The sequence below is a fragment of the Mytilus californianus genome, unplaced genomic scaffold, assembly GCF_021869535.1.
Source record: "Mytilus californianus isolate M0D057914Y unplaced genomic scaffold, xbMytCali1.0.p SCAF_1, whole genome shotgun sequence".
NCBI lineage: Eukaryota > Metazoa > Mollusca > Bivalvia > Mytilida > Mytilidae > Mytilus > Mytilus californianus.
Window position 1 is genome coordinate 90,576,160 of NW_026262581.1, and position 17,822 is coordinate 90,593,981.

Genomic DNA, 17,822 nt, shown 5'->3' on the forward strand with positions numbered 1-17,822 from the left:
TTTTTGGAAAGCTTGCCCCCTTTTGCAATCTCTATCAGTTGACTGACAAACGTCAAATTCAAGACTATACAAAAAAAATCGTTATTAAAAAACACTTGACTTTAAACACTGGTAAATTTAAAAAAAAAGATAAACCGGTTTAAACAGTAAAAAACGATATTATGCAGGATAAAAAAACATGATCGTAGTTACAGAAAGCACATTTAAAGTATGAATCAGGTTACCTGCTGATATGTCTTTATATCGTTCTACATTCACTCTAATATCGGGGTCTAATATCATACAGAAATGTCATAAACACTTCAGTAAGACATGATCGTATACAATGCAAACAACTAACTGTAATGAATTTCAACGCAGAATAAATCATTACCATGATTCAAGAGAAAAAAACTTTTGACATTTTTGCATGAATTAACGAATTTGATAAAGGTTGAATTCTGATTTTCCAGATTTGGATGAATGCCTATCATCACCATGTAAATATGGTTCCTGCCAAGATCACGTAAATGGTTATGCATGCACCTGTAATGCCGGTTTTACTGGAAATAACTGTGAAAATGGTGAGGAACTCGTGTTTTCCAGAGATAAAGACTTGTACAAATGCAGAAATATTCCCTTAAAATAGTCATTGAAGTAAAGTGGTACTCAAATTTTACATTTCACTCTCATTGTAGATCCAGGGGGCTCAAGTTTGACAACTGAAAGCAACCATCATGTATTATAGCGTAAATATGGTTTAACACTGAAGGGGTTGCATTTAAGTCAAAATAAACACATCTATTATTAGTTGCGAAACCGTATCTCTTATGGTCATTATGATATTTGTAGACAATTTGCAGACCTAAGATGGTCCGCAAATTGTCACAAAATACCATAAGGACAAAAGAGGCTACGGTTCCGCAGCTTATCGAGTATATGCATTTTCATTTATCTATAAAGATTATTTTTGCCCCAAATAAATACACTTCATAGTAAAACAATTTAGATGCAGTGAAATGCAAGTCTAAATCAACGGCTTGTTCTGGCTATATAGATAGCCAGAGCTGTTGGTTTCCAAACTTAAAGGAAATCAAAGCTTCCAGTACCCTCAAATCTCACTTGGCTATTATGCATCAATCTTACAAAATTATAATAAATCCTCAAATTTGGAACACAATGTGCAATTTTTTCATTATTTTGTAGTAAGAATATATAAGAAAATCAGTACAGTAGAAACACTTGATTGATCAAATAAAAAACCCCGATATATTAGATAACAGAAATACTAGTCCAAAACAGTAATAAACGATATTTTACTGTATCACAAATGCTCGTAGTTAAAAATAGCAAGTTCAAAATAGCTCTGTCTTTATAATTCTTCTTTTTAATAACTATTGCGGTATTAAAAATGCTTTTATGAATAGTTATTTGTCACACCTTTATTTCTATTCTCGAATGTTAAGATAACATGTTTTTCAGCATCTTAATAGAAAAACAAAGGATATGGGGTATCCATCCATGACACAAAATCAATACATGCACAGCAAAAAAACACACAAAAAGCTAAGGAACAACGCTGGTATTGCTGTTCTTCATCTCAAAGTCACAGTGAGGCCTTCAACACGGAGCCAAAAAATTCTCACCTCACTGCAAGTTTAAGACGGCCCCTAGCACCAGCTTGACAACAATAACAAGTTCGCCTACATCGGTCCAACAACATTAATAAAAAGTCTAACTAGCCCATTTCAAAAAAACAGATTTCCCTAGTTTAGTGACACTATTTTTATAAGTGTAATTTAGATTAGTTACAACAGTTTGACGATGGAATATTTTTTCAGTTCACCTGATTAACAACTTAAAAAGATGACAATTTCACTTGACATGCAATAGATGGATATCTGGTTTTAACATAGCGAATGAAAATAGAAATATTATCATTATGCAGAATAATAACGTAGATTTTTTAATGTTGATATCAGCTTCTGGTCTTGTCTGGTATATTACCAAACACAAATTTTGAACTCGAAACTTTAGATTTTTGTGTGCTGAAAAACGGATATAGTTTGAATTGTTTATCGCACTTTCCATAAACATAGTCAAAGAAGATCTTATGAGGCCACTTGTTTTGGGCCCCTAAATATGATATGCCAATTACATATTTTGTTTCGTAAAAAAGCTAAATTTGTCGCCTCTTTTTGAGAAGACAAAAAGTTTCAAGATGATATCAGTTCTTAGAATAATTAGCATGATTTTGAAAGGCTGAAATATTTTTGTTACTTTTGCAATTTCAGGGGTCAAATAATGGCCCTTCTCATACATCTTCCTTCGATGATTGGTTGATACATTTTTTATTGTATTTATTTTATTCAATAGTTTTGAAAGGAGAAAGAAAATCAAGCTTAAATCACGGGTATCATAAACACTTAAGACATAATTGAAATATTGACTATATTTAAGGAATAAAAATATCGTTATTTTGAATGAACAAATATGAACGATTTTTATTCTATTGTTTAACGATAAGAAAATGTTGACTTAAATTGAATTGGCTATTTTTATATCTTTTTTTGTCATATAGCACCTCTAGTAATCGGATATTTACACATCTTTGACCTTCAAATTTTGGTGTTTGAGCTTCGGACGCACCAATTTTATTTAGTCTCATTTTCAGTTGGTTACTAAATTATATTTAGTTTGGAAATGCAAATAATATATGTTGCATTTTTAAGCCTGGAAATTCTATGGTTATGAGTTGGCATAGACAATATCAAGAGTAGTCATTTGCAGTACATTCATCGTCCTTGATCACCATATTGAGACACTTAGAATTGCTCTTTCCATCCCTCATTGTATAATTCTACACAACGAATTGTTATATGTCTGCTGTTACATCTTACAAAGTCTATCCAAATTTATTTTTGCAGGGAATTCCACTCGGCCGGTGCTGGAGGCCGTCTAAGGCTTGCAGTGGGGTGGGAGGTTTTTTATCTCTGTGTTAGGGCCACACTGTGACTTTGAGGTGAGGGGCGGCGGTAGGAGCGCTGTTCCTTTGCTTGTTGTGTGTGTGGTTATTTCTTTTTTTTTTTTTTTGCTGTGCATGTTCAGATTTTTGGTCATGGATTGATACCCAATATCTTTTGTTTTCCTCAATATTACCGTCAATGTTATTTGAAATAAGGATTGGAGAAAATCTTAAATATTTAAGCCAAAGTAACACGCAAGAAAAAAGAAACTAAATATACTTTTTTGTGAAATGAATATAATTATGAACGTTATGAGTAGGCCATTCTTAAACGATCTCAATAAATATTAAAGACAGAAAATATAAATTGAAAGATATACGTATGCTTCTATACACATTCAAATGTTAATCGCTAGAATTTACATTTGTTTACTCTTTCAAAATGGTAAATATTAACGTTTACCACATATATCCTTTTATTCAACATAAGGGTAATGTATATCCTCTCTGATTAGATGCCGATTTTGAATATTCGATGTCTTCATTCATTCAAAATGAAAGTGAGAGAGGTCAAAAATTTATAGCTTTAAAATGTATGTTATGGGTAGGTTTGTTACAAAGTCACTGTAAGTGATTAACTTGTTGGATAAGTAAGTGTAAGGTTTCATATTTTTTGATAATTAAATCCATAAATCTTAAATGGTTGTTTAAAGTTTAGTTTTAAGCACATAAATTGTACTGTAATCTGACGGTTTTATGCACAATTTTACATATAAACATTGTAAGGTGTTTTATTTTGAAACGTCTGCGAAGTTTCGAACAGTTGGTAAAATATTTGATGCAATTAATTTTAATATCAGTGGAATAAAACAAACAGTCTGCCAAACTAGATTTATTTCTTTTTTTTTTTTTTTTTTTTGCGTTTACGAATTTTTGGTTTGCAAAATATACAGATACAAAGTACGATTAAATTTTAACCAGGTTCTCCTTAGTATATCTCAATACATAAATGCAGAGACCCCCCCCCCCCCCCCCCCCCCCGTAAATCTCCTACTTTCTCGTTAGCAAGGATGTTATAAGCATATCATAAATATATAACAGTTATGGTGGGCTACTTTTTTGTTGGTGAAACTCGACAAACTTTGCGTAAAAGGATGAATCAACACCGGTCTGAATATAAAGATCCGCAAATCCGCAATTCGGGGTTCATTATAACCATTTTAAACAAACCGGACAATGATCCTTCCTGGCCTATGAAAGTTTATCACCACATCTATAGCACAATACTAAGTTTTCCTTTCCGAAATGATAGAGAAAATTTCTGGATAAGGGAACTAGGTACTGCAATGCCATAAAGAACATACCATTTGACATGGATGAGATTTTGGCTTCAGTGAACATTACATTGAACAGCAAATCTGAGGACTTACCTTGTTTGTATTGGATAACTGAGCTTCACAAAATTCCGTACAATCGATGGTACATTGCCGGCTCATCTGCATGTTCTACAAAGGAATTGTCCTGTAGATGGACAACAGTTATGTCCGCAGTGAAAGAAGGTCTTCAGAAATACTGTGAAACTGTTTACTCGCGTAATAGTGTTAACCATATGTGGATTCTAAAACACTCTTAAGAACTTTTGGATAAATTTAAATCTCAATCTTTCTCTGAAATTAATACATCAAATCTTTTGATTTTTAACCCTTTATACCACCATTCTCGATGTCAAATTAAAAAATCGACTAAAAGAAATAATCAACAATGCTTTCCAATATAAAAATGGTAGCAGACGCAATAAATTTATTGCTTTTTGATGCCATACGACATATTTTGTTGTTAGTGAACAAAAAGGTAAAAGAGAGACGAAAGATTCCAGAGGGATTTTCAAACTCATAAGTCGAAAATAAACTGACAACGCCATGGCTTAAAAAAGACCAACAGACAAACAATAGTACACAAAACACAACATAGAAAACATGCTGCACAGAGGAAGAAGAGTGCAGTACGCAGGTAAACTTTTTTCAACAAATTGTCTTCATTCCTATGGGAACAAAATGTGCGCCTCTCATTGCCGACCTATTCTTATTTTCATAGGAGTCGGAGTTCCTTCAGACACTGGTCAAAAAAGAGGGACGAAAGATACCAGAGGGACAGTCAAACTCATAGATCGAAAACAAACTGACAACGCCATGGCCAAAAGTAAAAAGACAAAAAATCAAAAATAGAAGATCAAAGAAGTCAGACCATTTAATTTCACATTCAGATATATTGATGATGTTCTTTCCATTAACAATTTAAACTTTTCTGGTTGGGTTCCATTAATATATCCTCCAGAACTAGAAATTAAAGAAACAACAATGACGAATATATGATTTTGAAATTTATACAATTATTTTCACAATACTAGTCCAAACAATCATCATGATTATGACGGTATTGAAAGGCTTTTTTAAATTAATGCTGTGACGACGTCATACATCTCCCAACTCATTAGGTATTCAAGATCTTGCGGCTGCTACTCAGACTTTATAAAACGTCACCAGTGTCTGAGCAGAAAGTTGATGAACCAGAGATATGTCAAAGAACGTCTCGTCCTTTTTCTAAAAAAGTTCATCGGAAGATACCAAGACCTTGTGTGATCCGTATCAATTTCACAAATAATACACGATGGTCTTGAAGTATAGATTCTAGGTACTGACGTTGTTTATCATCTTTATTACGTGTTATAGTGTTATAGTGTTCTTTTGTTTGTCTTTGTAAATTATTCACTTTACTGTTGTTATAAGCAAAAAAGAAAAACAAGTATACTACAAATTACAATAGCACATTAACACAATGGCGGGATGTATAAATACCGAGCCACGCCAAAAGGATATCACCAAAAATGGACTAAACATTAAAGGTTAAAAATATAAATAGACAAATAAAAAGAACACTATAACACTTAATGAAGATGATAAACAACGTCAATACCTAGAATCTATACTTCAAGACCATCATGTATTATTTGTGATGTTGATTCCGAATATTTATCAACAAGGTCTTGGTATCTTCCGATGAACTCTTAAAGAAAAAGGACGAGACTTTCTTTGACATAACCCTGGTTTATCAACTTTCTGCCAGGCACTGATGACGTTTTATAAAGTCTGAGTAGCAGCTGCAAGCTCTTTAATACCGAATGAGTTGGGAAATGTATATCCAATATCCAGTTGAAGGTAGTAAATTGCTGCTAAGGAGAGGGAAATCTGTAATTTCAAAATTAAAATCGTCTCGTTTGTCATAGTACTGAGATGACCGCTTATGTCGAGATATAAGTCTAAAAATGAGGTGGAGGAAGCCTTGTCTCTTGTTTCTTTAATTTCTAGTTCTGGAGGAAATATTAATGGAACCCAATCTGAAAACATCATCAAATGCCTGTACCAAGTCAGGAATATGACAGTTGTTTTCCATTCGTTTGATTTGTTTGAGCTTTTGATTTTGCCATTTGTTAAGGAGCTTGTTTTGAATTTACTTTTGAGTTCGGTATTTTTGTTATTTTACTTTTATCGTAATAAAAAACTTTAACAACAATATAAAACAATAATATTGTGTTTTGTTTCGTGTTGTGTATTTTGTTTACTGTTTGTCTTTTTATCGTTTTCGTTTTTTGCAATGGCATTGTCAGTTTGTTTTTCTTCTTATGAGTTTGAATATCCCTTTGGTATCTTTCGCCTCTCTCTTGCTTAACAAATGCTTTAATACCGCTTTGAAAACGAAGCAAATCACCTATTATGCGCAAAAAGTTCTTCAAACTAAACAAAAAGAAAAAAAAACGACATTTCAGATTGTATGAAGCATAAATTAACATATTAGTTGTAAAAAGTCTTATTTTACTTCCGTTAATCCATTTTTCTATATATTAGTGCCATCATTTATCTTTTTCTCACATTTAAAAATATCAATGAATATGGCTCTTCTCCAAGTAACCTTGGGATTTGTCTTGACCAAATAAATGGATATGTGTGTAATTGCACAAAAAGATACACAGGAGACAACAGTGAGACAGGTATTTTGTATAATTCTTAACAAAGTTTGATGTAACAATTCTTTTTTTTTTATTTGTAGCTGAATGGTAAAAAATTTATATTTTTTATCGTTGAAATTGAAAATCTATTAAGTACAAGTTAGAAACCAATTATATACCTTGTTACTAGTATTATCTGACTAAATTAATCGGATTATTGATTTCTTCAACAAATAAACATTTTTATTAAAATCGTCATGCACATATTTATAAATAATTTTGGCATTATTTTTATACTAGAGTAATTAGGTTGGTTTACTGTTTACCCCTGTTAATTCCAAATGTCAATATGCTTTTGAATTGAATCATGTAATATTCATAAATTTCTTAAATATCTGTTGAAGTCTTCCTTCAAATTCTATCATTCTATGAACGTTCTTAATGTGCTTTAAATCTAAATAACTAGTTCATGAATAAGAAACATTGTTTTCTGACAAATTTTCAGCCATAGATGAGTGTTCTTCCTCACCTTGTCAACATGGACAGTGTCAGGATAGGATCAATGGATATTCTTGTAGTTGCAGTACAGGATATGCTGGAATTCACTGTGAAAATGGTACATTGTATTTAAATGATTGTCATCACGTGTGACAATTAATCTCTCCTTCATAGATCTATTGAAATATTTTTCTTTCACGACTATTGGATGGAACGATGAAAATGTTAACATCCTAGAAGAAAGTGACCAATTAAATAGAAGAATTAAAACTAATCATATATAATGAAGTCATTTAGCATTTATATAATCAACATACTATGTAAAATATATACTTTGATAAATAATCTGGTTGAGTTGGTGAACTTCTTATGTTTATCTTGTGATTGATAATTGAAAATAAATTTCACTCATTGATTTCTTTTTGCATTCTTTATTTTCAATAGTAGTACAGACAACACAACCCTCAATAAGTACAACATTGACTGTTATAACCACAAGAGCAACAACTACTATGGTAACCAAGGTATCATATGCAGCTCAAAGTACATCGACTCGCAAAATAATGGCTACAAGTACAGCATCGTCAAATACAACAAATAATGAAACTGGTAACAACGTACTTTGGATTAACTCTGTCCACATACTTTAATGTTTTAAAGACGTTCTAGAATTATACCGTGTATAAGGAAATTTTATTTGTAGACGTCCAATTTTCCTAATATTGTAATTAACATATGAAATTAAAACCTCGATTTTTGGCAATTTTGTTTTGGCCTTTTGAGGTTTTAATATTTTTGAAATTTCATAATTAGTTTGGTTTCCTGAATTTTTGTTTCTATCGTTATTGGAGAAGCTAATTCCCAAACCACACAACATGTTTAAAAGTAATGTCAAGCAAATTGAAAATATTATTTTCACCTAACACAGTTAATGTGATCGTCATTTTTCATGAAGACTTTATGTAATTCAATCAAGCCCTTGTAGAATTAAATAAAGTTTATATTCATACTACAAATGCAAGTTATATAGCTTTATTAATGCTCAGTTTGAGGCAAATTCCCCATTAGAAATTGAATCATCACATAAGTCAAATAGTTTAGTGTAGTTCAACAATTCTCAGATGTCAATTGAAATATGTATAAGGCAACAGTAGTTTGTCAATTTTGAATGTGCAAAACAAGTGAAAACAACTTAGTGCCAAAATGAAGGAGACCGGATGCGTCGACTAAATCTAAATCCATTCAATATAGTCTCATTTTAATCGAATGTAAGTCGTAACTCTCTCACGTAAAGTTGACCTCGGATTGTTTTTGGTTGTTTTTACTGAGGTCATTCAGGTTTTATGCAGTTTTGCGCTTACTTTACTTAGTCTGGCTAAATGTACTTTAATTCAAGAACATATCATAGCAGCACATGTCGTGCGCACTGAAGTCGGGAAAGGACGTGCATGTTTCATCAATGTGTTTAAATTAATTATTACAACCAATATGCTTCTTATATTAATTGAGTAGATTTCAGACATTTAGGATTAATATCATCATTATTTCATACTTAATTTCTTTTAACTATTCAATTGCAGTATTGTATCAGTGTATTGATATGGATAACTACTGCGATCATGGTCAGTGTTACAACACATCAGAGGGTCAACTTGTGTGTCATTGTCACAATATATACACAGGATATTATTGTGATAAAAGTGAGTAAAGCAGAAATAAGACTTGAGTTGTCATACTTTCTTTCGAATAAATTTTTAAAGCTTAGAAAACAAAAAAGAACCAAAAGTAAAGCCAAACATAAAATCGTTTCTGGTTTAACGCCTGGAATATCATTCTTTTTCAATCTAATTTTTCAAAATAAGAAGTAGATATAAAAATAAAAAGATGGGGTATAATTGCCAATTAGACACCTCTTCATCAGAGACAAAATGACATAGCTATAGATCACCGTACGGTCTTCAACAATGAGCAAAACCCAAGCTGCATTGAAGGCGCAAACCCTCCCGTAACCTGGGATAGTGCTGCAACGGCACAACATAAGACCAAACCATACAAAACAACATACGAAAAACAAATATGAGAAACAGCAACAAACGACAACCACTGAATAACAGGCTCCTGGCGCCAAGCCTCTCCCTAACCTGGGACAGTGGTGTAACAGTACAACAAAAGAACACACTATAAAAATCAGTTGAAAAGGGCTTAACTAATCAGATCGATACAAAGAAGACATACACAGACAGGACGTTGCAGGGTACTTATACATCCCCACAACAAAAAAGACGCTAAGTACAGATCTGAGCGTACTCGCAGTAACTGACAGCTAAGGGGCTTTTAAAACCCTTTAGTCGAAGTGAAACTTACCGCGTCATGGCAAAATAAAATTAATATAGAAACAACAGTATACAAAACACTTCAAAGATAACTTAAAACTGAACAACACCAACCCAACCAAAAACCTGAGGTTATACCAGGTGCTCTGGAAGGGAAAAACCCTGCTCCATATGTGGCACCCGTACACATTCGCTGGTAAGTTTCATTCATTGATGTCACACTCAAAGAAATTAGAACGGAATTGTGGTTATGGCTATTAAACGGCTACAATGACAATTGTGACACAAATTCCATAACGGTCAACCAATTAATATTGACGTCTTATTAACGTATTAACGCCCGAAGAGCCGACTTAAATTTTACCACTTAAAAGTTTTGGTGAAATAGCCTCCTGGGAAATAGCAACTCTCTATCAAGGAAATCATGATAGAAAACACAAGCCCTTTGATATCGTATCAACTGCATATATACTCAAAATGCAGGTACTGCTTATATGTTGCTACATAGAAAATTGAAAGTATAGCATAGGGAAGCCGAAATAATCTCTTTTGTCGTAAAGATTTGACCGTTCACATAGTCACCAAACTTTGATTTATTGTATAGAGGAACGTAAAACATTTAAGGGTAAAGCTTATTTACATTCTTCCCGGAAAGCTGTTGTACAAAGTCTGCCTCTTATGAATAAAGACGACGAGGGGCACAGTTCTATTCCAAAGGAACGTCGATTGTTCGTCCTGCAAAACTTACAATTATGTTGTTAATCAAAAAGTCAATCATCTAGATAAAGTCATTTTCCGAGAATTTTTGTTGATTTAAAATGTTTTTTTTTTTTAGAATATATTGTTTATCCCTTCCTAAAACAAGATATTTGTATCTACGTTGGACATTCTTTTTATGAATCAAGTGTAGAACAATACAGACGATACTGATAATATAAGTGTAAAAAAATCATTATACAAACTTTAGTTTTTCTATCTTTAATTTTCCTCTAGTGAAACCATGGATTGTTGTTGTGACAACGCTGGTAGTTTTAGGTGTTTCGACTGTTGCAGTCAGTCTTCTGTGGATTTACTATCCGATGTAAGAATTAAGTAGTTTTAAAGAAAGGAAATCTCAAATCGTCCCTTGTTGAAAACTACTAGTATGCAAAAAAGAAAAATATTGCCCCTATAAAAAAAGGATATAGGCTGGGATTCCTGGAAAAGAAACTAAAATATAAAATTTCAATCCTGGTATCTATGATGAGTCTATATACATAACTTAAAACGTGTTTATTTGCTATTATATGTATGAATATCTGCCAAAACAAATCACAGTTTTTTTGTGTTTATTGTGAATGTTTTTTGTTTTTTCGAAATGATGACACTAAAGTTACTATAAACAAAACGACAGTTTTTATCAAATGTCAGACTCGATAAATAAGATGCAATAGTAGCTGACCAATGTTAAGAAATTGTAAATCAATTTTACACCAACCAAATGAGAAAAAAACTTAGGGAATCACATGAATTTCAAACGTCAACAGGATTAGCGTCTCCTGCTATGCATCCATCGGCCGCATTAATAATGTAAAATGAGTTTAAACTTTTTTATTTAATAATTTTACAGACAAATTAATATTGTATTTCAGATCTACAAAACATTAGTAGTAAACTAGTGTTCTCTTTCACAGGTTGAAATCAAAGTTTATGAACAGATTTCGCCCTAAAGTCAAGGATTCGACACAATTAAAGGATTCAGAACAAGGCAATACTGAATCGAAGAGAATTGCCTACTGCTGAAATCATAGTAACCATTTTAATTGTCTTACAACAGTGGTTGTATATTTCCTTTTCCGGTGAATTGTTTTACTCTTTTATCGTTTTGCCTTAGTGTACTGTGAATAAGAAAACTGAGAATCTCAACACCTATAAGTTCCTTTTGTTATTTATTTATTTTTCATAATGAAAATAAATTTAATTCAACCCCTACCAAGTAAACAATATTTTGATGTTGTTATTATATATTTAAAGGAGTTACTATGATGTGGATTTTAAAACTCTTCAAATATACCCGGCTTATAATTTGGTATGCTAGACACGCGTTTCGTCTACACAAGACTCGTCAGTGGCGCTCGAATCAAAACACTTAAAAGGCAACATCAAATACAAAGATAAAGAGCTTAAAAATCCGAAGATTCCGAAAAATGTGAGCCAAATACGACTAAGGCATTCTATATCTGGATTAGAAAAACCTTAGTGTTTTGAATTATTTGACATTTTATAAACAGTAAATTCAGTGAAAATTTTAGTCAGCTAGTATAGTTTATGCAGTTAGTGTAACCTTTGCAGTTGGTATATGTAGTTGAAAAGAAGGCTCAACAATCTAATTTTCGATTGTGTACCAGAATTTTAATTAACCCGAAAATTCAATACATTCAATGTGAGTTTACATACTCAACAAAAATTTACAACAAAACAACCATTCGTCGGTTAGCAACACCTCCAAAAAGACGAAAGGAAGTTTCTTGCATTTGAGAAGAGAAACTGTAACATCAATATTTTTAATGACAAAATTGAAAATCATATCAACAACACTACTTTTTTAAGTAAAAAGCTGTCTACCATATACTTATACTATATAAGCGCAGTGTACGTAATATTCGACTGACTGCTATTGAAACAGGGATTATTAAGAGTAAAATAGTAAAGTACCTCGGGAATTTGGCTATGACAAATGGAACATGTTCGTGATCATATGTGACAAAGGTGAGTCAAATCATGATGGAGTATGTAAAATGTTTGACTGTATTCATTGTATCAATAACGTTCAAAAACCCCGGTTACAAATCCCATTTCTTCTTATCCTATATCAGTTATTTCCTTTGATATTTTCCATCAATAAATTCAAACTTGTAAAAATTGAAAAAAAATGAGTCGGGATATATTTCTTTCTTTAAATTATTTTTACTTACTAAGCTCTGTGTCTAATTGATTAAGTTGTCTAATATACATTTAAATGTCAATTGAAACCAAGATTATCACATACAAATATGTGTTGAAGGATCACAACTTGAAAAAAGGAGTCACCATAGTAACTTAATTGCTGTTTGTTAAATGTGCTAGATATGAAAAAGGAAGACAACTAAGCTATATTTATGAATGTCCTGACAGTGTTCCAGCTAGGATTTCAAAAAGGCAGGGCGCCAGTCATGAAAAGGGCACTTTGGCGCGCTGATTGATAATTCAAAAAGGGCATGTCAAACATTGTCTTTTATTATTTGAACAGTTATATACATTGCATCTTTATACATAAATGTGTTACACTATCTACCAAGATAAAATTGAATTTTTCTATCCTTCAAGCTAAAAAACTTCTTCACTACATTATCTGACAGATGTTCAAAACATTGTTTGTTGCAGTTAAGTTTAACATGAAGGATGGAATTCAATGTTTCCTGATTTAGACGGTTTTTATGTTCACATTTCACCATTTTTACTTGAGAGAACACCCTTTCCACTTCTGCTGTGCTCAGTGGTAGGACAGCAGCTGTGCTCATCAGGTGAATGATATTAGGAAAAAATGCTGATAGCCCTAACTTTTCACTCAAAAAAAACTTGAGACAGGGCATAATGCTTCTGTCATTACATCCCTTGTCCCTTATAATTTCAATGAAAGATGTCCATTCATTTAAAAATATATATTTGTCAATCAGAAAATGACTGGCAAGGTCATGTATTTCTGAGATGGCATAAGTGGCTAGTACATCCGCCAAAAGTGACGTATCTAATACAGCTAGGTTATCCATTGCATCTGTGTCAGCAAACCTACAAAGAAATGTACATTGATATTATTTAGAAACATTTAGTGTGTACATTGTACATGTTGTATTTATCATCATATATTATTGGGATTAAAAATAACTTTTAACATATATATTATATATATGTACAAATTTTTGCACCTCATATTTGTGGTATACCATCTTTTCCGCAAGTTTATTGTTTTCTGTTTGGTATTAAATTAATAATTTTTAAGATCCATTTTGTTACATCTGGTGATACGTTTATTTGGCAATCGCCAATGGCAGTCAGCAGGGTTTAAGAACATCAGTTGTTCGACCTGTTAGTCAAATGCGTTTTGTTAAAATATACTTTTTCACGTTTTTGGTCTTTTGGAAAATGTTGTTTGTGCTGTATTTAGACCCCTCTACCAAGAAATTTGTTTTGCATGCACACCTATAAAAATTGCAGTTTTTATCCAACGCAATCATAGGTTTGAACGTTGTTTTCAATTTAGACATGTTAATATATATATATATATATATGTAGGACTCAAATCTATGGCGGGTTCCAAATCTATGGCAGATTCCTAATCTATGGCAAATGTGACGTAACAAATGTCAAACAAATCAAATCTATGGCATATTTTTGTTTTCTCCAAATCTATGGCAGATCTTTAAATTACGTCACAATAGAATAACGCAATATTACATCGTCGCCGCCGCAAACGTTGGCGGAACTCATAGATTTGAACACGATTCCAGATGAAGGTATTTCCCACGACAACAATTTGCGGATGGTTTAAAGGAAGATATGACCTATTATCCGGAAGAGGGACAAAATGTGCTGTACCGGCCGAAACCCGCGATGAACAAGGGCACCGCTTTTTTCAGTACCGGATATTTTAGAAAAGGAGTTATAGTAAATATTTTACTGTCTACAGCTGGCAAAGTTTATACAGTGAAAGATAAAATTACCGGATACCAATTTGATTTAAATCGTCATCAAATAAAAATGATATTAACGATGAAGTAAATATTATTTGAAAATTCAAACTGTTCATTTTTATTTATCATTTTTGTTTTATAAAAAAAACTATCCCCTTTTTTTTGTTTATAAGGGACTTACTAGTTGGTTTAATGAATGTGTTAAATAGGTAACATGCACAGATTAAAAAATGTTTATTTTTACGGTGCACATCATTTCAATCTTGAAGTCTGTATTAAGGTATATGATTTCATCATTTACGAATTTGATTGGTTGCCAACACGATTTGGTTGACCATTATGAAATGTTTATTTCACAAATACTTATATACATGCTCCCGTCGTACATGTCCACTTGTTTAAGACAAGTCATTGGTCGTATCTGTACTGCATTGTTTTCCATTTGCACAAAATTTGCCATAGATTTGAAAACAACAAAAAACCCGCCATAGATTCGGAAATTACAAAACTTGCCATAGATTAGGATTGTAAAACAATCTGCCATAGATTTAGGATGGCATGACGTCACATTTACCATAGATTAGGAATCTGCCATAGATTTGGAACCCACCATAGATTTGAGTCCTATATATATATATATATATATATATATATATATATATAAGTCTAGAGATTTGCACAACGATACTAATATAAGATGGTATTATACGAAGATGTTGTTATTAAATCGTGTTGACAACGAAGATGTTGTTATTAAATCGTGTTGACAAATATTTGTCAACACGATTTAATAACAACATCTTCGTATAATACCATCTTATATTAGTATCGTTGTGCAAATCTCTAGACTTATATATTTTTTTCCTTATCTGCACAGTATCGTCTATTGTAGACGATCCGATACATAGTAAATTTGCTGGTTGGTCCTTTTTATAGACTTTTATATACGTATAAAAATTGCGGTTTTTATCCAACGCAATCATAGGTTTGAACGTTGTTTTCAATTTAGACTTGTATATATATATATATATATACAACTCGTCTAAACATCAGTCCAACAAAGTTAGATCTGTAAATTTGCTTTCGCAAATTTTTTGTTCTTCCCTCGCCGGGATTCGAACTCATGCTACTGAGATATCGTGACAGCAAATCGCCTGCACTGTATCCGACGCGCTAGAAAACACGACCACCTAGGCTTCACAATAATAAAGCTTTCGGTGGCCGGGTGTTACCTTTCCTCGTCAGTTTTAATCTAGCGTCGTAATACAGTACATGATATATAAGGCATGAAGATGGAATTGTTACAGATCAGCTGAAATATCTATTGTAAAGGATCCTACAAATTAATGCAAGATACAGTAACAGAAATAATTATATTTATAAGTACGTCTGAACCAGTGACAACTCTACAACAGATTCATCCATCGAATCACCAGCAGTGATGGTGATACATGGCTGTGTACATTCTGTATATACAACTCGTCTAAACATCAGCCCAACAATGTTAGATCTGTAAATTTGCTTTCGCAATTTTTTTGTTCTTCCCTCGTCGGGATTCGAATTCATGCTACTGAGATATCGTGACACCAAATCGCCTGCACTATATCCAACGCGCTGTATATACTTTGTTTCAATGTTGATCTGTCAGAAATGGTTCCCTCACAGATGTATCAAAGTTTTGCATTTGTGTGATGTCAACTTTACATTCTTCAGCTAAAGTGTTAAGTTTTGTCATCCATGGACCATCATATTTGGCATGTTTCTTTTTGTTCAAGAAGGAAACAGTCTTATCAACCATGGTTTTCACCATACCTACAATAAAAAATAACAAAATATTATGTGTATCAAATTCTTTAACAAATGATTAATTTTGTATGACATGTGTATCAAATGCTCATTAACTTACCCAAATGTACATCTCTACGCTGAAAGAAGAGTGACATAGTGGTCATCTGTTGCAACACATCACCAAGTAACAGAAGTGTAAACATGATATAGGGGTCTTTCAGGTTCTTTAGCAGCCCATTTCCAACTGGATCCCCACTAATGGTATTGGATTCCAAATCTATAATAATTGCCCTGTAAACAGACATAAAAAATAATGTTCTAAACCAGCCAGGGTTTTATACCAAAAATATATTTGTACTGTATACATTCAAAAAATGTTTCAACAATATTTAATCTTTTGTTTGTTGTGCTTGCTTACAATTAACCTATTATTGATAACAAACCATTTTTAATGTGTCACAATAAAATTTGTTATATATCTAAATAATGTATTCATATCTGTATGAGGTAAGTCTAGACGTGACAGCTTGACCGTGACTCAACCATCGATGATGCTTGGCCTTTTTCATCTTCAGACATGGGTCTCCAAGTGCCTTCTGGACATCCTCCAAAGTTTTTGTATGGTTACAGCTATATTTATAATACTTATGTAGGTTTTCAAGAGTGTCGTCAAGGCGCTTAATTACCTTCACTGATTTGTAGGAATCCCTACATGCAAGGGCTAGCCTATGGTCTTTGCAGTGATTAGCTATTAAGGACGGATTAACTTCCTTGAGTTTTGCCCATACACCGTTTTTTCCCCAGTTAAAACTGACGCTCCATCAGAACAAACGCTGACATTTTGGAAATAGGCAAGTCAGCAGAATCTAGTTCCTGTTTAATTTTGTCAATGATTGTTTGAGCACGTCCATCATTTATCAGTGGGTCACTAATAAAGGCATTTTTAATGTTACATTATGAATCTATATACCTAGCACAAATTGCAAGGTGTTTATGAGATGTAATGTCCATTACTTCATCGACCATTATTGAGTAAGTGGGGCTTTTTCTCATTTCTTTTAATAGATTTTCTCGAACTTCATCACTGAGTAGTTGCAAGAGTTCTGTAACTATATCCCAACTTGTATACTTAGCATTTTTGGCTAATCGTAGATTGGCTAAATTATATGAACCAAGTTCTATATTTAAATCAACAAGACTGGAAAATAAGTCGAGTGAAAAATTGTGTTCTATTAGGTAATAAAGTACCTTCAAAGCATCTTGAATGGCATTATGTGAGTCATTTTAAAGTTTTATATTACACTTGTCTGCATTATGTTCTTCAGATTCTTTGTTTACTGACATTAAGTGTTCAGTACAGTGTTCAGTACAGTGTTCATGCTCTTTTATTTTGTCAATTCTTAAGGTTACACACCCTGAAGAGCTCCATGTTCCTAGTTTACTATGTTTTTTACATAATGTACAAATCATTTTATCATCAATATACTTTAGCCATGGTCTTCCATGCTGCCATTTGGGATCAAACAATACCCGATGTCCACTATTGT

General features: G+C 32.6%; 1 protein-coding gene and 1 pseudogene across 1 annotated transcript in view; one reads left to right on the top strand and one right to left on the bottom strand.

Annotated features, from left to right (window-relative positions):
- Positions 1 to 9,153, top strand: part of LOC127738334 (fibropellin-1-like) — a 34,548-nt gene extending 25,395 nt beyond the window's left edge. Inside the window, exons 9-11 of the mRNA XM_052249536.1 lie at positions 7,453 to 7,563; positions 7,890 to 8,054; positions 9,026 to 9,153. Of these exons, the coding sequence (XP_052105496.1) occupies positions 7,453 to 7,563; positions 7,890 to 8,054; positions 9,026 to 9,153 (404 nt within the window). The remainder of the gene's footprint in view (positions 1 to 7,452; positions 7,564 to 7,889; positions 8,055 to 9,025) is intronic.
- Positions 9,154 to 16,115: 6,962 nt separating this feature from the next.
- Positions 16,116 to 17,550, bottom strand: LOC127738346 (uncharacterized; annotated as a pseudogene).
- Positions 17,551 to 17,822: the final 272 nt, after the last annotated feature.